General features: G+C 44.5%; 1 protein-coding gene across 7 annotated transcripts in view; it reads right to left on the bottom strand.

Annotated features, from left to right (window-relative positions):
* Positions 1 to 22,249, bottom strand: part of TLN2 (talin 2) — a 502,016-nt gene that overhangs the window by 93,340 nt on the left and 386,427 nt on the right. For all 7 annotated transcript variants that reach the window (XM_044925074.2, XM_044925075.2, XM_044925072.2 and 4 more), the window contains 6 exons: positions 21,141 to 21,280; positions 13,400 to 13,493; positions 12,373 to 12,462; positions 9,049 to 9,171; positions 7,600 to 7,743; positions 5,595 to 5,756 (listed from right to left, as the gene is read on the bottom strand). In XM_044925074.2, coding sequence (XP_044781009.2) covers positions 5,595 to 5,756; positions 7,600 to 7,743; positions 9,049 to 9,171; positions 12,373 to 12,462; positions 13,400 to 13,493; positions 21,141 to 21,280 — 753 coding nt within the window. The remainder of the gene's footprint in view (positions 1 to 5,594; positions 5,757 to 7,599; positions 7,744 to 9,048; positions 9,172 to 12,372; positions 12,463 to 13,399; positions 13,494 to 21,140; positions 21,281 to 22,249) is intronic.

Below are 22,249 nucleotides of genomic sequence, written 5' to 3'. Positions count from 1 at the left end.
AGATCACCCTTTGGAGCCACTGAGATTAACGGAACACAAAGTGGGCTTCTGGGGGCTGGCCACATTCTGTCTCTTCATCTGGCTGCAGTTACTTAGGTGTGTTCAGCCTAGAAAATTCACTGAACTCTACACATATGGATTTTTTGGTCTATGTATCTTATGCTTTCAAAGCTTATTTCTTTTTAAAATTAGCAGCATTAATACCAAGTCCTTCTTCTCCTTTTGCCTTGGGTGTAAGATGAGATGGTTAGATAGTATCGCCAACTCAATGGATATGAATTTGAGCAAACTCTGGGAGATAGTGAAGGACAGAGAAGCCTGGTGTACTGCAGTTCATGGGGTTGCAAAGAGTTGGACATGACTTAGTGACTGAACAGTAACACCATGACCAGAACACTGAATGATTCATCACATCACCAATTAATAGCTGGCCTGGAAACCAATCCAGGAAAGCAGCCTGTGATGCATGCCAAGCCAACCCACAAAGGGTTAACACTTGGATCCAAAGTTCCCCGACCCTGGACTCCACATTCTCAAGTCCAAGACTGTTAGAACCAACAGTCTGTGATCCAGTGACAGCACCCTGCCGCACAGCAAAGGGCTACACTTGAGAAGGCAGCTATGTTTGTAGAATAACGTACACTTCCTTGTTAAACGACCAACTAAACTTGTAATGTAACCATTATGAGCAGTATATAAAAGTCAGTTTAGACAATTAGTGAACAAAAAGCCAGAGGCACCAGAATTACGAAATAACCTGGATCTGAGATGGGAATGTTTCTATTTTTCAACACGGCAAGAGGAGGCAGGCATGGTTAGATTTAAAGGCTATTTGAATAACAACTATATTCCAATCAAGTCTTGGCAACTTGGGACAGTAATTATACATCCACCATGCTACTATTTTTCAGAGGAATTCCCCATAAGCCTCGTTAATTTAGTGTCTTTGCTAATACTGTGCAGAGCTCACCTCTGCTCATGCCCTTCTCCACCAGACAGGCACTGACTTTGACCCAACCTTGCCCATTTTGTGGTTTTTCCAGGCCCAGTGGAAATCCAACGTGCCTGCTACTTACTCATATTGATGGCTTCAATTCTGACTGCCACACGTACTGAGTGTTAAGTTAGCACCACCCGTTACCTGCCCTGCAGCCCTGCACTGGTGACGTGGCAGTCAGCAATCTCGCTGCCCTCATGATCTTACACTATCACCATCACTGACTGCTTGAGGTCAGGCCCTTCCAGCTCAATGGAAAATGCCCAGTCTCTGGGCGGTGCCACTTATTCCTCCTGCTCTTGCCCTCTCTGCTCTCCTCCCATCCTCTTCTTTACTTTCGACAAAGCCCTCAGTCTATTAGGAAGGCAGATTTCTGATCATGTCACCAACCCTCAGGTGAACTTATGAAAAATGTCAAGATGATTACCCCAGGTAAATTCCAAGGAATGGTTTTTCTAATTGTGCAGTTTCATCAACTGCACCAACAGGATGATGAAAATATTTTTTTTTTTTGAGCATGGGCCCTAAAATCATAAATCATGGGGCCCACTGCAGGTCAAGGGCGGGACCCTGAATAGCATGGACTGTGGACTAGAATGCCAAGCTCCAATCCGGCACCGTTGTTCATTTTCAAGAGGGAAAAGCACCGAGCGTCAGAAAGGATGGTTTGTTTACATGGAGAGTTATTTCACTTCTGAATGCGGCTTCCCCTCTGGGGATGACTGAGACACCCCAGTAAACTGAATACTTAGATCTGGCTACAGGTAAATTTTAGGCAGGCATGACAGTTTTCATAGAGACATTCCACATCACATAATGACTAGCACCCCAGCCATAACAACGTAAAGGTAAACCCACTGAGCCAAATGCGCAGGCCCCACCAGGAGAAGGGCACTCTCCATCCTGGGCCCGCAACTCTGAATTTTCTTATTTAGCAAAATCTCACAGAGATGTGGGAGAAATCATTTCTGTGTGTGCAATAGAATCAAGGCTTCATGGATTTCAAGGATTAGAAGGGATCTTGCTGCTGCTGCTTAGTCGCTTCAGTTGTGCCCGACTCTGTGTGACCCCATGGACTGTAGCCCACCAGGATCCTCTGTCCATGGAATTCTCCAGGCAAGAGTACTGGAGTGGGTTGCCATGCCCTCCTCCAGGGGATCTTCCCAACCCAGGGATTGAACTCGGGTCTCCTGCACTGCAGGCAGATTCTTCACTGCTCAGCCACCAGGGAAGCCCCAGAAGGGATCTTAAAGATCACTTAATCCCAAAGCTCCAATGTTCCAGGTGACAAAACTAACACCTAGAAAGTGACATGCGAGGCTAAGCTCATGCCTCAAACCAGAATCCAAGACCCCTGGCTCCCTTCCTTCCTACTGACCTTAGAAAAGGCAACAAGAAAAGGCATAAGAAGCCCAAGAGGTTTTTTTCCTCCCTTTTTATCTCAAGAAACCCACTTTACCAATTCAAACAAAAGGATGATCAAGAAAGCATACTTACAGCCGAGTTTAAACTGGTTAGTGAGAGCTGGACCTGGTATCTTTTGGACGCCCTGGAAGTGCTTCATGGCAAAACTCTGAGCTTCAGCTCTGCTGTGAAACGCAAGGCTGAGCTCCGGCTTCTCAGAGCAACAGAAGCCGTTGTTGCACAACTTCTACTTGGCATCCAAACCTGAGTGACTGCACATTTAAAATAACATTCCATTCCCCACATCTGATTTGAGGCTAGGTAAGAAGTTGATGAAAGGCAGAAGCCGGCACGGGTGCATGTGGGGACGAGCAGGTAGATGGCACCCATGGTTAGGGGTCCGTGTGCTTCCAACTTGGCCGGCATCGAGAGCAGGGCCTGGTCAGAAGGAGGGTGCACACATTTATTCTTTCTGAGCCATGCTTTGGGATTGCAAAGAATGCCATCAGTAGAGATTTATGATTCCTGGAGGCAGACATTCTAATGGGCGCTGATAACCCACTGTGATGTAATCTGCTCCCTGCTCTCCAATGCCCCTCCGGGGAGGGGGAAGTTCCCCCCTTTCTTCAGGACTAGAAAGGTGCGGCGCTTAGGCATACCCTTGTGATTTAAAGGGAAAAATAAGGTTGACTAAGAAGTACAGAACTTAGAGCAAAATGCAGCCTTGATGGCAGCCATTTCAAGCATTTAGGGAATTAAATATTTATTTGTTCTGCTATTTGGCAGAATTCTTAACCACTCCTTAACTCAGGAGCTCTATTCGATATGTAGTATGGTATCGGAGAAGGCGATGGCACCCCACTCCAGTACTCTTGCCTGGAAAATCCCATGGATGGAGAAGCCTGGTAGGCTGCAGTCCATGGGGTCGCAAAGAGTCTGACACGATTGAGTGACTTCACTTTCACTTTTCACTTTCATGCATTGGAGAAGGAAATGGCAACCGACTCCAGTGTTCTTGCCTGGAGAATCCCAGAGATGGGGGAGCCTGGTGGGCTGCCGTCTATGGGGTCGCACAGAGTCGGACACGACTGAACCGACTTAGCAGCAGCAGCAGCAGCATGCTGCACTGAAAGGAACTTCATCATTTTCCTATTAGTAAATTAAAAACAAAGTTTATTGTCTTCAGCAAAGCCTGCCCCCTGATAGGAATTGAAAAGCCAAGCTCACTTCAGCAAGCTGAGGGGTGAGTGGGTCATTTCTATGCCTCCTGCGCTGCTACGGATCCCCGGAGTACTGGCGGGGGAGGAGGCCTCCATCTCCCCCCTTTACAGCATCCTGCATGCACAGGCCTAGCTTTCAGGCCATCCCAAGAGCTCATTGGCTATAGGGAGCTACAAAGAGGGCTTGCCACTGTGAGGAGAATCTGAAAAGATGAGATCTTAAAGGAGACAGGTTAGGACTGAAAACCAAGGAATGGGGCAGGAAAGAAAGGTTTCCCAGAATTTGTAAAGAAGAGTTTCTTGCCTTTTCCCCTCCTTGGCCCATCTAAATACAGCCTGTTTTATGACAATCAAAACGATCGGGAAATGGTCAAGTTTAACTGAAGTTAGTAAATTACACGGCAACGAACTATGATGTCACTACTTTTCAATTTTACTGCTGTCTTCCACCCCTGCATCTCCCCAAACTTGCACACAAGCACTCTAAACACACCCAGGGATTTCTTCCCAGGCTGGCAGGAGGGGTTAGTCTCTCCACGGTATGTACTCTGCAGGCCAAGAGCGAGAGCGGGTTTGGAAAGAGCAGGGGATCTGGGTTTGAATTCCAATCCACTCCTTACTGGCTGAGTCACTCCAGGAAAGTTACTTAACCTCCTGTAAAGATGTGGATGATAAGCACAGGGTGGTTAGTTGTGTGGCCTGAATGAGAGATCTATACAAAATATGGAACAGGCCTTGCTCAAATTAAATATTAAAAAATGTAAGCTTTCTTCATTTCTAATACCATGGATCATGATGGTCATTAAAGTGAGCTGCCACCAGGATCCTGAGGGCACCTGGGCGTGAACTTTATTTATTCATCTTCAATCGATCTTGAGGTGCCTTTTACTTTTTTAAAAGGCTGTTTAAACAGCTGCACAATCTCTCCTTGGCTTCTGCTTGGCCCAGCCTGTTGACTAATTTCTCTACAAGATTAAATTGGCTTTGTGGACAGAGGAGTCTGGTGGGCTAGAGTTCATAGGGTCACGGAGTCGGACACAACTGAATCGACTTGGCATGCAGGCACAGTGCAGGAATGAGGTGTGTGGTATCATATCCTCTGGAGGGAATGGGTGGTAGGGAAGCCCCGCTCCTCCAGGACTTGCCCAGCAACAAAGCAGCTCACCTCACCTCCATGACTGTGAAAACCCTTCAGTAAAGTCAAGCCCTCTGACACCCCTCCCTCCGGCAGGTCTGGTTTGCATAGAACTGGCAGCTTGCCTCTATGACAGTCTCCTTTGGAGGCTCTTTGCCTGGGGTCAACTGTCTAGACGGCGGCTGTCTTCCCACCAGGTCAGCTGCTTGTTCTCTGCTTAGTGTCCCACGTAGGGCAGGCCAGGTTTACAGTCTGATTGCCCAGATACAAACACTACAGCCCAGCTACCGCAAGTTCCTCCTCACAGGGCACCCTGCCCTGCCACTCCCACCCCCGCACCTGTTTATGACCTCGATCACAAAGATGAACTTGTTATCAACACGGGATATTGTATTTTAAGAAGTTGATGCTCCACTGAAAACATTTAAACAACTATAAATGGAAGAGATATCATAGGCTAGAATAGATTTTTTTAAAAAAAAAGAGGAAAGAGATTTTCCCAGCAATTTCCCATTCCCTTCTTCTTCCACCTTATCTCTTAGTCCAGAGATATGTAACAACCATGGTAGGGCGCCTCAAAACTGTTCCCCCCCCAAACACATAGCTCACCCCTCCCTACACACTATGCAGAAGGTTCATAGAGACCAAGGCTGTTGGTTTTTCCTAATAACTATGTCCATCACCAATGAACTCCTCCTCAGTGACTGAAATCACGAGAACAAACGAGAAGTTGCCCCTCACTAGAAGCAAGTCTAGGAGCCGAGCTTCATTGCCATCTCTCTCTCTCACCTGCAGCAGGTGTTACAAAGATTCCTGAGGTCTTAGCTCAGGGACCTACCTTTATGGTCTTCACCAGGTTGGCGGTGCTGTTGGCGACCTCCTTGGCGGACTGGACGAAGTGCCTCTTGGCCACGGGGTTGCCCGTCTTGGATGAGGCGATTCGGCAGGCGTTGCACAGGGCTGAGGTGTGCTTGGCGACAATCGTGGCAGCGGACAAAACCTACAAAGCAGGGACTGCGTTGGGGGCACCCCGTGCTTCAGTGCAGAGGGGGTCAGTTCAAAAGAAGGCCACCCTGGTCCCCAGCCCTGGATTCCCCCAACTCACACGTCTAGGGCTGCTGTAACTAAAACCCATGTCTTTAGCTCTGCTACCCCCAGAGTCTCACCAAGAAAGGGGAGGGCGAGAATTATTAAGGTAGAAAGAAGAAACAAAGAAAGAGAAAGCTGGTGCTGCTGTGGTGATGGGAGTGGGCTGGGCTCCAGGTGGTCTTAGAGGAGAGGCTGTCAGTATGCTTTGCAACCACTAGCCAGGAGGGATATAGCCCAGGGCCTAGGCTGGGGTTACCCAACAGAAATACAGTGCAAACCACATGGGGAGGGAGGAGGGAGGAGGGTTCAGGATGGGGAACACATGAACACCTGTGGCGGATTCATTTTGATATTTGGCAAAACTAATACAATTATGTAAAATTTAAAAATAAAATAAAATTAAAAAATAAATAAATAAATAAAAATTCTAGTAGCCACATTAAAATAAGTACAGAAACAAGGGAAGTCATTTTAAATAACATATTTAATTAAACCTCAGATATCCAAAATATTTCATTTCACCATGTCATCAATTTAAGAAGATTAAACTTTCATAATCCTTTATCATACTAAGTCTTTGAAATTGGTCTGTATTTTATACTTACAGCCCATCATGGTTTGGACCACTTACATTTCAAGTGCCTAACAGTCACGTGGAGCTGTATGTCACCCCCACCCCCAGGCGGGCTGTAGGCACCTTATGAAGGGGTCTGGCTCAAGAATTTTGCAGGCTCCACCTCAACTGCTTTTCTGAATCTGCCTGATCCACTTTGCTGAGGCTGGTAACACTCTTTGGCTTTAACTGGACAGGTGAGGCATATCAGGTACACTGATGCTTGTTTGGGGTCCAGGTGGTCCCTGTATTATCTCCTTTACTGGGGTCCTTCTCTTGCCTCAAGGATACTGGTCCCAGGGTCAAGCATGGAAGAGCCCCTCATGAGCTGCCTCTGCTGGCCCATATAGGCCACTCTTGTTCCTTATAGTACCTACTGCTGGAATTACTGGGCTTACCAGGTGGCGCTAGTGGTAAAGAACCTGCCTGCCAATGCAGGAGACATAAGAGAGGCAGGTTCGATTCCTGGGTCAGGAAGATCCCCTGGAGGAGGGCACAGGTCGCACAGAGTCAGATAAGACTGAAGCGACTTAGCACAGTGGAATTACTGAACCTGATCCATGCCACTTGTGTTATCAGAGGTATCACGGAAAGTTGCAAATTCTGTCTAGTTCTCAAATGTCTCTATGGCTGTTTTTGCACTGCAGGTTCTGACCCAGCCTTGGGGCCTGGCTCAGCACCACTATTTCCAGGAAGCGACCCCCGACAGCCCCTCAGAGAAACCACTGACAATCCTGGCATGGTCAACATGTCCCAATCACTCCAGCTTCCAAATTTTATCCCATACTAAGAGTTAAGGGGGTAGGGGATTGGGTCTTACTCATGGTGACCCTCAGTGCTGAGCACAGAACCAGTCCTCCATGTAACTCCCCTGAACTGATGAATGGAACTATGAGCCTCCTGATGAATCTCGCTGTGATTACACCACTGTGACTGCCTTCCAGCACTCCATTCCAAAGCACCTACCTGTATTCACCTTCATCATATTTTGCAATAATCCTCTAAGTCATTATCTGGCTGGCCTTGCAAGCTCTGAAAAAAACAGTAATCTTCATTCTTCCAGTCTCCTAGCACCCACCTCCAAGAGCTCAAGGATGCACAGACCTCACATTCCTCACCCCCTTCCCCTGCCCAAGGTTACCTGTGACGGGCTGCTGCCAGGATCCACCAGGTTCTGGCACGCCATCTGGATAGCCTGGTTGGCCCTGGCAAACTGGATGGGATCCACAAGGCCCTGGTGGCCTGCCTGGCTGTTTGGATCAGAGACGCCGACCAGGTAAGCAGCCTGGGAGGGAGGAAGAAGGTCACAGCTCAGGCTCTCTGTGCACCTAGATAAGCCTGTGGGGGATCGTGGTCCCACAGTGTACCTGCAGCAGTCATTCTCAGGTACTCCCAGTGCAAGGTGGTCAGAGTCCTCTCATCAATAAGCGTTTAGGGGTAGACAAGCTGATGCTCGTTTGGACCATGGAAGTGCCAGCCGGGCTCTGGGGAACAGTCTCCTTATTCTTAAGAGAGCTTTGAGAAGCTCTTCCAGGGGAACATGGTCAAGGATGCATGCAGCCCTGAATGCTCTGGCAGCCACTTTATGACTCCGAGGAGGCCCAGGCTCAGCATGAAGCTTACTCTTTAGCTGGCAGATGGGAGAGGGAAAAAAAACCAAGTGGGTGTAGACTGATGGCATGGAATTGCTGGGTAAGCCAACCCTGGAACCTGCCCTACATGAGGGCTTCTCATCTCATAGTCTAATGTATCCTTGGTGTTTTGGCCAATTTTTTCAAACAGTAAGTAAGAATGAGTAAGATGGTTCAGGGAAACAAAATAAAGGTAATATTTAGTCTCCAACAGGACAAGAGGGTAGAAGAGAAGGTCTTTTCTTCAAACGCTTTGAGTGTGTTAGCCAAATAACAAGGAAGAGATGAATCTGTGACAGGGCATTTTAACCTCAGCTCATTTCCCCTGAGATGTGAGGGGCAGAATAGGAAGGAGGCAATTTCACCCTCCAAACTAGAGATGTTTTTCTTTGGTTCAATAATATCTTCCAGGCTTGAGGTAACCATCAGATGATAAATCCTTCAAGGTAAATGCTGACATTTTTGAAAGTTCAGTGACATGAGCCCAGTAATTACTGGAAATGCACAGGACCTTCAAAGACGAGCCAGGAACATGCCTGATCACGTCTCTGAGTGATGACATCTAATTTTTTTTCCCTCTGATTCTAAAAAACAGCATGACTAAGATTTTTGCAACTCTAAAGCCTCAGATGGAATTTGAATTATGTAGTACCCATCTTCCCCCAACCCCAAACAACTTATCTGTAACTATGACCTTAAAAAAAAAATTTTAAAAAAAGCTGGCCTCTGAACCCTTAGGCTTTATAGTACTCAGTGTCCTCTCCAGTCTGGTCTCTTCCTGGGGGTAACTGGCTGATATTTTGCCTAAATGCTCAGGAAGCAAAAGAGACACCATGGTTTTCATGGTTTAAGTGGTGGTGGTTGGAGTTGGAGCTGAAGCACCCCGTGCCTCCCTCGTGGACCAGGCACAGGATGGGCTGGAAGGCCTACATCATGGGGCATGGGGACCAGTTCCTTACCTGGGCTGCAGCCTCCGTCAGCCCACAGAGAGCCTTGGACGCAATCCCCACACACTCCCCAAAGGCAGGGAGGTCCCCGGTTTTGGCATTCTGCGAAATCCCTGCCATCGACTCTCCCAGAACCTGCAAAACACATCACCAGTGATATTGTGACCAGGATTCCTTCAGACCATGAGGTAAAGGGACTACCCTTCCAACTTGAATACTCAAGGACATTTTATTTATAATATTTGCATTATTTTCCTTTATTTGCAGTAAGAAGAGATTCAAGATAATTATATCGCTTCTATCTCATTAAAGAGAAATACATAATGAAAGTATGAAGTTTTCATCTAAAAGTTATCTATATCTCAAGGAGGTACAGTTAATATACACCAATCACTAAAGTAAAATCTATACAGGGCACCCTATGGGCAAATGGTCTAAATTGACCATCACACAAACTCACATGTATCTGCCGAGCTGTAGATGAAGACACACCCAGAAAGTAGAAAACACACCAGTCCCTTCATTTATTTATTGACTGCTGCTGCTGCTAAGTCGCTTCAGTCATGTCCAACTCTGTGCGACCCCATTAGACGGCAGCCCACCAGGCTTCCCCATCCCTGGGATTTTCCAGGCAAGAACACAGGAGTGGGTTGCCATTTCCTTCTCCAATGCAGGAAAGTGAAAAGTGAAAGTGAAGATGCTCAGTCATGTCTGACTCTAGGACCCCATGGACTGCAGCCTACCAGGCTCCTCCGTCCATGGGATTTTCTAGGCAAAAGTACTGGAGTGGGGTGCCATTGCCTTCTCTGTATTTACTGATGGTAAAATCTAAATATATCTTTAAGGAGTGTACATATAAAGAGGAAGATAGTCTGAAACTAAGGCTAAAATAATTTTTAAGGCTAAATTCTTAAAGTATTTCCCTTTACTTTGAAAATCATTGGTATATTCTCTTTTCAGAGGTCTTGAAAATAATAGTCAAAAGGGATTTTAGTATTCAGAATACAACCCAGGGAGGTCAAGCACCCTGTACAAGGGGAGACAGAAGGTCACGGGGGCAGAGGCAGGGTGTCTGCCCCGTATCTGGGGCTGTGTCTTCTACAGTCTCCTCACGTCCCAGGAAGGCAGGGGTTACTTTCAAGGGTCACAGATGGTAGAACTGAAGGACGTGCAAGGGACGCTTTCGAGAGACTATCAAATTCACGTCTAGAACACAACACAGAGTTCTTTGTCAAGATGCCATCTTGGATGGGCAAAGAGAGAAATTCCCTAAAGTTGCCTAGATATACAAAATAATCCAGTTTACATAAGGACTTGCAAAGCAGTTAGTGGGTATTTTATGTATGGTATTTTCCTTTCCTTCTCCCTGCATCCCTCTTTAAGAACAGTTTCTTTGGACCTAAGTGTGGGAAACATGTGCAGCCTCCGTTTAGAGAATCCACAGTACTATAAAGGATGCTGGACAAAGCAAACTCTAGTCTTCGCCTAACTTGGAGTAAGGCCTCCTGACACCACCAATACAGCTGTCTCTCCAAGCGAAGAGCCCAAGCCATTCTCATTGTAGGCTTGTTGTTGCTCAGTCGCTATGGCAGGTTGGGCTCTTCTGCCACCCCATGGACTGTAGCCCACCAGGCTCCTCTGTCCAGGGGATTTCCAAGGCAAGAACACTGGAGTGGGTTACCATTTCCTTCTCCAGAGGATCTTCCTAACTCAGAGGTTGAACCTGCATCTTCTGCATGGGCAGGCAAGTTCTTTACCACTGAGCTACTGGGGGAACCCTGCTGTCTCCCCAAAGCTAATGTAAACGTGATGTAAGCTAACTTGCAGGAACACTCCACGTACAAAGCCAAATGGCAACTGCTCAATATCCATTCAGCTGACTTGCATTTCATTTCACCTGGTTCTGAGACGTTCTCAAAAACACTGGTGCTATTACCAAAGGTCAGTGTTTCTCAACCTTTTAAAATATTATTATTACTGCTCTGCTAAGAAGTCTTTTTAGACTACCCTCCCTCCAATTGCCACCCATATTAAATTAAATAATAAGAAATCAGAATCTCTTGAGCAAAGTTAAGATTTGGAGAAGGGAGGATATAAACCATTGTATTATCTTAGATATTTTCACTGCTTGCACTCCCAAAACCCCCACAAGTTTTCATATCCCTTTTTTTGGTCAAATTCCATAATATTTTATTTATTTTTATTTATTTTTTTAATTAGATAAAATTCATGGTTAATATTTTTCTTTTTTTATTTTCAAAGTAATTTATTTATTTATTATTATTATTATTTTACTTGACAATATTGTATTGGTTTTGCCATACATCAACATGCATCCACCACGGGTGTACACGTGTTCCCCATCCTGAACCCCCCTCCCACCTCCCTCCCCATACCATCCCTCTGGGTCATCCCGGTGCACCAGCCCCAAGCTTCCTGTATCCTGCATTGAACCTGGACTGGAGATTCGTTTCTTATATGATATTATACATGTTTTAATGCCATTCTCCCAAATCATCCTCCCCCTCCCTCTCCCACAGAGTCCAAAGACTGTTCTATACATCCGTGTTTCTTTGGCTGTCTCGCATACAGGGTTGTCATTACCATCTTTCTAAATTCCATATATATGCGGTACTATACTATATTGGTGTTTTTCTTTCTGGCTTACTTCACTCTGTATAATAGGCTCCAGTTTCATCCACCTCATTGGAACTGATTCAAATGTATTCTTTTTAATGGCTGAGTAATACTCCATAGTGTATATGTACCACAGCTTTCTTATCCATTCATCTGCTGATGGACATCTAGGTTGCTTCCATGTCCTGGCTATTATAAACAGTACTGTGATGAACACTGGGGTACACGTCTCTTTCAATTCATGCCCCTTGAGAACACATGCCATAATGGATGGTAACAGGAGCACACAGGAGAGTCTCACATATGGTCACTGATAGGCTTTCCCCAGCATGCAGTCCCAGGTGATGGACATGCCTGCTTAGATTCACAATAAGACTCATCCCTGAGAGGGTATAAGCAGTGGTTCTCAGAGTGTGGCTCCTGGACCACATGGCCAGACCTGGGAGCTGGTCAGAAATGCACAATCTTGCCCATTTTGGGATGTACTGAATCAGAAACTTAGGGGTGTGGGTGTGGCCTAGCAATCTGTGTTCAACAAGACCCCCAGGTGATTGCGATGCATGGCTAGGTTTGAGAAACACCTGGGCAAAGGCACCACGAGCCTTTTAAGACATGGGCACCCCCAGGCCTGTGCACACAAAGCACGTCCCGATTCTTTCCCACAGCGGGGAGGGATGCTAACAGCACAGTCAGGCTCACCTTGGAGTTTTCCATCACACTCTCGATGCAGTCAAAGTAAGAGAGGTCACTGACGGGTTCATTGGGATTGTCCAACATCCCCTTGACAGTCTACAAAGGAGAACATGACTTAAAAAGCAAGCAAGCCTTAGAACAAGGGAAACAACAAAAAATACCAATTATCAATCTCCCTGGCACACACAGAATTCTGATCACAATCGCTCATTGCACACATTCCTGGGAGGAATTTCAGCAGCACCAATGGCCTGATCAGCAACCTGGGTCTCAGTCAGGCCCTTCAGAAGGTGCAATTAACTCTCCCCTCCACCCCTAGCCCACCCTCTCTCACATGGTAAGTATTCCTATTTCAGAAAACTAAAAGTACGTAGGGTATGACCAAGCCACACCCATTGAGATAAACAATACAACCTGAATTGGCTAGGACTGCTTTATGGACAAGTGGGCACACTGATTTTATTTTTACTCACATATACTGTACGGGCATAAATAAATTTTCAATGAAAAATAAACCCTAAGTATGAATACAAATTGATTAGCACCCACCCTGTGTTCTGGGCCACCAGGGGCCTCATGGCCACCTTCATAGTAATAAGTGTTACTCTTGGGTTTTCTCTAATGCATCCTCTACATGCTACAAAATCAAATGTACAGGAAGACCATTTTTACTCAAAAAGTACTTTATCCTAGCTTCTCAGCCCTAGAAAAATCACTCTCAAACTTTTTAGGTAGAAATTACTCATTCTCAGCCTCCATTCAATACCAGAGGCCTCTTCCTGTTTGAAATAAAGACTCTCTTAAAAAAACAACTCTTAGAGGAAATACAGAGGCAGGGGTGATAACCTCACCAAATCTAATTTTTCTTGAATTCCATCCCATGAAATGGATGGAATTCAAGATTAGAACTTTGGCCCCAAAAGTTTCCTAGGAAAGATAAAAGGCAAGAATAAAGGAGAAGAACCTGACCCTGGAGGGAAAGGACAGACAGACATACGCTCTTAAATCCTCAGCAGCCTTTCCAGGGACGCACCTCGAGTTCCCGCAGGGCGTTATCACATTCCTTCTGGCCAGGAGCTTGCTGCGTGCACAGCGTGATGAGCTGGTTGATGCTCTCAGTCACAGCTCTGAGACAGAAACGAGAAGAGTGTTTTGGGTTGTGTTTTGTAAAGATCAACAGAAATTTACCCAATGATGTTTTGTGGGTTTGACAGGAATACAATTAATTCACTATAAAGGCTGCAGTCCCCATGAGAGCTCTTTCACAAGGCTCTAAACCAAAAATAAACCACAGTCAGTGAAGAGAGAATGAGAATCCACACCTTGCTTCTCATTATTTATTCACTGATTTACCCTTAAAAGTACAAATAGGTCTCTTAAGAAAAGTGTGGCTATATACTCACAAGAAAGAAGTCACAACCAAGTTGCAAATCGCAAAGTTAACACTCAAGTCAATATCCTTCACTAGCAGCCCATCAGGAATAGGATGATCTCAGCCAGGCTATTTTGGACAGCCTTTATGTAGTTTGGACTATTCTGTATATTTTAAAATAGTCACACTGTAAACTGTGCCTTATGATTTTAAAACCTCTTCTTTCCTTTCATTTCTACATGATTGACCAGTTCCTAGAAGCTATACCAAAATTATTCTTTAAAAGAGCTATTTTCTTTGTTAACATTAATAGGAACCAGAGATTCTTAGATGATTTTATATGTGTTTCTATTCTTCTAAGAACTTAAGACACAGCCCAGATTTTTTTTTTTCATTGGCAAGGGTTCTCCTCTTTCTGGGCAGTCACTGTTCAGGTTAAGCCAAGGATATATTTTAGAAAGGCATGGTCCATTCTGAGTTAATTCCTTTAATAAGGTGTGAAATATGGATCCAGATTTTAATAGGGGGGGGATATATGGAGATCTAATTATTCCATTACCTTTTTGATCCAGATTTTAATGGGGGGAGAATATCAGTTCAGTTCAGTTGCTCAGTCGTGTCTGACTCTTTGCGACCCCATGAATTACAGCACGCCAGGCCTCCCTGTCCATCACCAACTCCCGGAGTTCACCCAAACTCATGTCCATTGAGTTGGTGATGCCATCCAGCCATCTCATCCTCTGTCGTCCCCTTCTCCTCCTGCCCCCAGTCCCTCCCAGCATCAGGGTCTTTTCCAATGAGTCAACTCTTGGTATGAGGTGGCCAAAGTACTGGAGTTTCAGCTTTAGCATCAGTCCTTCCAAAGAACACCCAGGACTGATCTTCTTTAGAATGGACTGGCTTGGGGGGATATATGGAGGTCCAATTATTCCATTACCTTTTAAAATGCCATCCTTCCTGATTTGAATTGCTTTTGTAACTTTGTGGACAATCAGTTGGCCATATTTGTGTGGCTCTACTTCTGGATTCTATTCTATTCCATTGAACTGTGTGTCTAACACTGTTTGGATTACTACACCTTTACACTAGGTCTTAAAATTGAATATAGTATGCTTGTTTTTATAAACGAAAAAAAGAGAGAGAGAAAGAGAGAGAGAGACGAGATAATTCCCTAAGGAGATGTTACAATAAGGTGCAAAAACAAGACTTAAACCCATGCTTATCTGACTCCAGTGCCATATCCAAAACCATTTTTATGCAGGGTGATAAATGGTCTGTACCTTTGGCAGGACCCTGAATGCTATTCAGTCGGTAACCACTGTAGCTAACGGGCAACTTAAACAAACAAAATAAAAATAGGATGCACATTGCTGCTGATCAGTAACACTGTCTAATATAAAAATGCCTCATTTTATTAGTTAAATTGGCTTTGCAGCTTCCCACAGAATATCAAATTAGATGGAAAATGATGTTGCCAATGTATGAAGGCAATCAGCTTAATTATTTGATGAGGAGCTACAGCTTTGAATGTTAAATTTAGCAAGAATGATGGGAAGAAGAAAAACATTCCTCAACTCAAGAAAAAATCCTCAAATAGTTTCTGTAAGATTGATTCATTAAAAAAAAACAAAAAAGATTGATTCATTTATTTGGGGAAAAGTACTTAACTATGGTGTCATGGGGGAAGCATTGTGTCTTCCAGGTGCAAAGCAAAACAAAGACAAGTGACATAGCAGGACAGTCTCTAGTTGGGACCACCTCTGGAGGGTGCAGTTCATGATGTATTCATTGGAAGGGGCCCCAAAGAGTCCAACACCATGTTCTGTATGGCAGCCCTCAAGACATATTTTAGAGTGGGCAGGCTAGATGTGCCAACATAGCAAAGGGTGCAAAACGGCCCCAATTAGGATGACACAATCATTTGGGGGATATTTCCACTTATCACACAAGCTTTCCATTTAGTTTCTTTCAATGTTTCCCATTTATCTACATTAAAAAAGTGTGGTCTCTATATAAAGATATTTCCATTAGAAACTAAGTAGTCATGGGAATTCCCTGGTGGTTCAGCGGTTAGGATTCAGTGCTTTCACTGCTGTGGGCCCAGGTTTGACAGTTGGTCAGGGAACTAAGATCCCATAAGCCTCATGGTGCAGCCGAAAAAACCCCCCAAAACAAAAACACACTATTATGTATAAAATAGGTAACTAACAAGAACCGACTGTATAGCACAGGGAACTCTACTCAGTGCTCTGTGGTGACCTAAATGGGGGGGAAATCCAAAAAAGAGGGATCTATGTATACATATGGCTGATTCATTTTATTGTACAGCAGAAACTGAGAAAGCAGTGTAAAGCAATTATACTCCAATAATAATAATAACAACAACAAAAACCCAAGTGTTTACAATTGGTGAATTCAGAGACTGTGTAGCTATTCATTGGCCTATTTCAAATATTTTTTAGAAGTAAAAAATTTCAAATAAAAACTTGGGGCAAAAAACACACAAAAAACCCAACAGACTAAGGGTTTGTGGTTGGATAATCCATAACAGTGCCAGCATGGCACTGCTTGTCTGAATGAGTCACTTGGTAATACTGATCCATGACTGAAAAGCATTGTTTAGGTATCATTTATCCTCATAACTCATTTTAGAGTGTGAATTGCATAGCTAAATAAAAAACCTACAGAGGCAATTAGTTATGTAGGTCTGACAATCGGAAATAGTATTTTTATGGTTCAAACTATAAAACATATTCATAAGAGCAAAGGATTAGAGAAAATCCAAACACACAACAATAAAGGAATGACGAAACATACAGTCTACAACATAATTCTGGAGATCTGTTATGATATCACATTCCTTGTATCACAGAATACTCATGATATACAACTAAGTTGGATATACAACTAAGTTAATGTTAGAAAAGAATATATAAATATATATAAAGAATATATAAATGTGTAAACCATATGAGTCAATACCAAAATGTTAAGTGATTTTACAATATTATTTTTAAAATTTATTATTACTATTTCTTGCCACTGATCGCTTGCAGATCTAGTTCCCTGATCAGGGATTGAACCTGGGCCACAGTAGTGAGAGTGCCAAGTCCTAAGCACTAGACCACCAGGGAATCCCCAAACAATATTATTTTAAAGCAAAGATTTGAGTAAATCGACTAAAACAATATGAACCAACCAACTCACATCATCATAAAAATATGGCCAAAATTAGTTGCATGCTCCCTGTGCTACATGTAAATCCCATTAGGCTTGAATTGTAGTTATTTTTATTTTCCCCACAGTTTTTTTGGTAAAGATCAAAGCTATACAAATTCATTTTAAAAATACAAAAAATTAACCATAATTTCATCATCTAGAGAGAGTGTTTTCTTATAATTCATTCTTTATCTAAGCATATGTAGCTACTCTCTGTCTTTAAACAATTGGAATCTACAACCTTAGATGTTAAAGGCTTTCTAACCTACAGCCAGTTAGTGTTCAGAGATACTAAATTGATTCAGACAGGAGTTTGTGAGCTCTGGAAGGAAACTGTTTATAGACAGGGAATTGGGGCAGAGGTGAGAGAAGAAAATCAATCAATTTGTGCTCATGTTGATCTATTAAGCATCCAATAGCGAGCTTGGAGAGAATAAAGCAACTTCAGACAATTCCCATCCTTAAAGGAGGATGTGCTTAGGAAGGCAGCAAAGAGCAAACCAAAATTTAACCTTTGGTATTCCCCAGGTCCTACCATCACAGACATGGGGAGTAAAAAAATAATACAGTTTAAAGCTCTCTAGGAAAGCAAGATGCCAGCAATCCAGTTGGAGAGGCAAGATAATGAACAGACAAGACATGAAGGTGCACCAAAGGAAGCAGTGATGGGAGTGTGACATCAGACAGGACCGGAGGGACACAGGCAGGACTTGCTGGGAGTGAAAGAAAATTAAAGCCTTGACCACAGGTGTGGGCTCTGCCTATTAGGGAGAGCCAGACAGGGACCACAGCGATTGTAAAGTCGGGGCTCAGCAAGATCCCAATTTGGATAATGGGAACAGAACATTGTAGAGGAGACTAAGAGACAGAAGAAGGCCCAGTGTATGCTTTTCTACTTTATAGCATGGAATTGCTTTTTGGTGGGTCATCCTTTTCCACCATCTCTGGAGCCAGAAAGATGCCTGTCTGGCAGGAACCTCAAGGCAAAGGGCAGCATGGGAAGAGGCACCTCCTGCAAGGCCCTAGGGAGCCCTAGGAAACCGGAAAGCAGCAGAACACCTGGCTTAGGACGGTCCTGCTGCTGGAGGCAGTGGGTGTCAAGTCTTCAGCTCCCAGGAGCCCTTTTGAGCAGGGTGACTGTAGTCTGAGAAGCAGCTTGGGGGTGCTTGGAGGTAGAACACTCCTTTTTTTTTTGGCCACTGCAAATTGGTTTTTCACTTCCTTGACTAAGTTCAGGGAGCATCAACTCAGCCCCAAATCACAGGAAAAGCTGATAAACAATTACAAGAGAGTCTCCGACCCACCCACCTGGCCAGAAAAGAGCCAGAGCCAAGCAGTTACACGGGAAGAACAACAACAAGCCAGACACTCCACAGAAAATGACTTCCTCCCCATGAGGCATCAAAAACCAAGGGACCAGTTTGTACCAGGGCTCAAATGCAGAATGATGAGCAAAGCAAAAAGCACACATACTCTACTGCTCTCCCAGAAGTAAACCTTTTTTTTTTCCCCTAAAGCAGGAAGAATAATGGTGACTAGAAAGAACAAAGAAAGAGTTCAAGTCTGCTGACATAGGAGCAAGGTGGAGCTGAGTCGGTCCAGGTGTGGGTCCCTACAGTGGCATGTCTGGGGTCTTTGGACATCCACACGGAGAGGGAGGGCATGGCTGTCTTGAGAATAGGGAGGAGTGGGACTGCAGATGAGGACAATAACCATCAGATTCCTGCTACCCAGCTCCAAAGGTGCTTATACACAGGACTTTTGTGAGGCCCAGAGAGGATCGCGGCGGTATACCCTGGGTGTGCCTGTCCTGACTGGACCGGGGCTATCCTTTCTTACTCACAGTGTGTGCCCACCACTGGGCCCATATCAGGCATGCAACAAAAATCGGTTTAATGAACAGATGAAGTAACAAGAGAATGAATGATTGCACCCCATGGACAGAGCTTTACGCCAAAGAGGAGCTGGCCTGACTCACTCAGGCAAGCTCCCACTGGGAAAATACCCCAGGGAGCCAAGCTTGCCAAGAAGCCAAGAAGAATAGGTCAGCAACTTCCTGCAGCAGTTCCAACCCAAGACTATCAATTCACGTGATGATTTTTGAGTGCTTACTTGGCTGTGGAACCATCAGGCTGGGAATTCTCCCTATCAACTGCTGAAAGCCAGGACAGACAGGGCAACAGCAGCTTTCTCACCTCACCTCCAGGGCCCTTCCTCAATGTAACCACCAGGGGGCGTGCAGACACTCACAGAGCAAGGACACCAGCAATAAGCTTTCAGGTCCCGGAGTCCCTTCTTTAAGGGGCTTTCAAAATGCCCATTTATACTCTCCTTTCCTTCCCACAATTTACAAGAGATGTCAGCACGCCTCTGAGTTGGAAACTGTAATTTTGAAAAGGGGCAAAAAATCGAAGATAATGAAAAACAACTGAGTTCAGGTAACTGGAAACATTCGCTGCTTTATACAAAGGCTGTTCTTGGAAAAAAAGTGATTAAGAGGGTTTTATATCAGAAATAGCTGCTCAACAGAGAGGATATCACCGTTCCTCCTCATCCCCACCCTGAGCTCAGGAGGGCATGCACCTGCTGGAACAATCTCAAGCAAAGCACAAGATGGAGGTGGGGAGATGTGAGTACGTATCACATCACCTAGTAGCTCTCGCTGTTGTTTGAAGGTAAAGTATGTTTGGGCTCCCAGGGGGCACTAGTGGTAAAGAACCCACTTGCAGATCCCCTGAAGGAGGGCATGGCAAACCACTCCAGTATTCTTGCCTGGAGAATGCCACGGACGGAGGAGCCTGGAGGGCTACAGTCCCCAGGGTTGCAAAGTGTCAGACATGACTGAAGCAACTTAGCGCTCAAAGTATGTTGATGAGAATGAATGAAGAAACTCAAAAGTTTTCAAGGGCGTTGCTCTGAAATTATCTAAATCCCCCCATAAAAAATAATACTGCAAACAAAGAGGAGGCCAGAGACAGGTATTAACCAGTGGTACCAAGATACCTTGTCTATTGGGAATGGAACAAAGCTCAAGGGTGATGTGGGCTATACGCAGTCCTGTTTTGTGAATGGGAAAGTTAAGACGGGTTGAGTGGTCTGACCAAAGTAACCTACTTAGTCAAGCAATGAAGTCTGTATTAGAATTTAGGACTCCTGATTCTGACAACTTAAAAAAAGCCAGGAGAGAGAAAGACATTGGAAAACAAATAAGCCAACAAAACCAAATTTTAAAAATTTTAAGTAGAATTCAAGCCATGCTTTTTAAAAATCGCTCATCTGCATATTTTGAAAATGTTTCCAATTAGGCTACAAATCCTAACTGTCCTGCATTTACTCTTTCACTGCTGTTAGTTTTCCTATAGAGTGATACTAAGTAAGGCTAAGAAAACAGGCCTACACCACCACAGAATTACAGAACACCCTACCCCCTTGGTTCAGGAATATGAATGTGGGATTACCAATATAAAATCTTCCTTAGCTATCATTGCAGTTTCTCCAGATACCAGCATTCGATCACTAGTCACTGAACTAAATTGCCAGAGTGGACGTGGAGCAGAAATTAATATCATATTACCTACTTCCTTGGGTGAAAACAACAGCAAAGAAGGACATTCACATCATCCCAAGTTCAGATTCATGTTTTAATATATTCCCCCAATTTACTCTCATCACCACCCCCTCCATCCTGACTTTGAGCCCTTCTGCACGTGACAAAGTGACCATGTTTAAATCTAGCTAATTAACATGGGTGCCAGGCTCATAGTAGTAAACACACAAGAAATGTTGAATGGCTAGTTGAGCATCTTTTTTTTTTTTTTAAACTTTTCAGCATCTTCTGATTTCTTTTTAAAGAACATATGGTACTTTCATAATCTGAATGATATTAGCCCTACTTAAAAAAAATCTAAGCCACTATATTTATAAATCAATGGAGGCCTTCAGTCTAAACAAGTCCTCCTGAAAAGGCTTTAAGAGGAGACAGAAGGCATCTTTAGTGGAGAATGTGCATGCAAATGAGCCCATTTAATAAGACACCAGCATCTATGTCACTCTCGCTTCCAACTCTGAGAACAGAAGGTTAGCACCTCTTCTTCACTCAGCAAAAGCAGCAGGATGTCAGGCGGACCTCGCAAACACTGATGTTATTTAACCAACATGAAAGCCCATTTTGTTCCACACTTACCTTGCAGCTGCAGCCAGGAGATTTTTCGCATTGGGGGCTCCTGGGTCTACGGAGAGAGATTTGGCAGCTAACAGTAGCTTGCTGGAGGCCATGGAGATATTCTTGAGGTTCCCTATGACCTGGATCTGGTCTTCTTTCGTCTGGAAGGTGAAAAGGAGCTAAAGTAATTAGGGGCTGCCCATTTCTCCTAAGCAGTATTCAGAGCGAGGAGCAGTACCCTGAAATGGAAGGAGGTTATCTGTACAGATGGCATGAAGCCTAATTAGTCTGCAGACGCCTAGCGTGTCGAGACTCTGCCTGGTATCTACTGTTCCCCAAACAGATTCCCAGACCGAGATGCACACAGAGGCACAGAAATCCATTCCCAAGTGGGTCAGCCAAGAACTATGCTGTATCACAAGTGTGGGTATTAATGGGGGGTGTGGGGTGGGGAGTGAGTAAGAGAGTCAACAGACCAGGCCACAACCCAGCATCTTGCTCAACAGTGCTGGAGTTGTCCAGGGGCTGGTGCATCCCAGCCTGGCACATACAACCATCACTGCCTGGACGTTGAGAGCTGACTGCATCCCAAAAGCTTCTGACTCTGGAAATAATACATTGCTCACCCGGCTTCCCATCCGAGAAACAGCCCTTTGTATATAACAGAGTAAGAAGCATGCTGGGTCCCACTTTGAGGGAGTTTAAAGCAAATAAATAGCTCGCAAATAAATAGCTCAGTGAGCTCACCCCAGACCAGTCATCCTCCCTTGTTCTAAAGTAGGGGTTTATCTGTTCATCTGAAGGAGGTCATTTTGAATCACTTCATACTCAGGGTTAGACACAACCTTTTCAAATGGACTCACCAAACCTGAAATAACATGAGTTTTTATAGTACCATACTACATTTGAAGTATAGGATGCAGGGCTCTCCTCCTTCTCTCCTCTGCCCTCCTTTCAAAGAGTATAAGATGATGAGTTCTGTTGGAGGATTGTGGCAGAAGTTATCGGTCATCTTCATCTCACACATAAGCTAACAGCGTCTTTGGGAATGCCATTCCTGTAAGCTCACGAAGCTCTCTGGGCAGCAAAGATGATGTAAAGCCGTGGGCTGTTCACAGCTTCCCAGCTCC

The sequence above is a fragment of the Bubalus bubalis genome, chromosome 11, assembly GCF_019923935.1.
Source record: "Bubalus bubalis isolate 160015118507 breed Murrah chromosome 11, NDDB_SH_1, whole genome shotgun sequence".
Classification (NCBI taxonomy): Eukaryota; Metazoa; Chordata; class Mammalia; order Artiodactyla; family Bovidae; genus Bubalus; species Bubalus bubalis.
The sequence above is the reverse complement of the archived record's forward strand: the minus strand, read 5'-3'. Positions and strand labels throughout refer to the sequence as shown.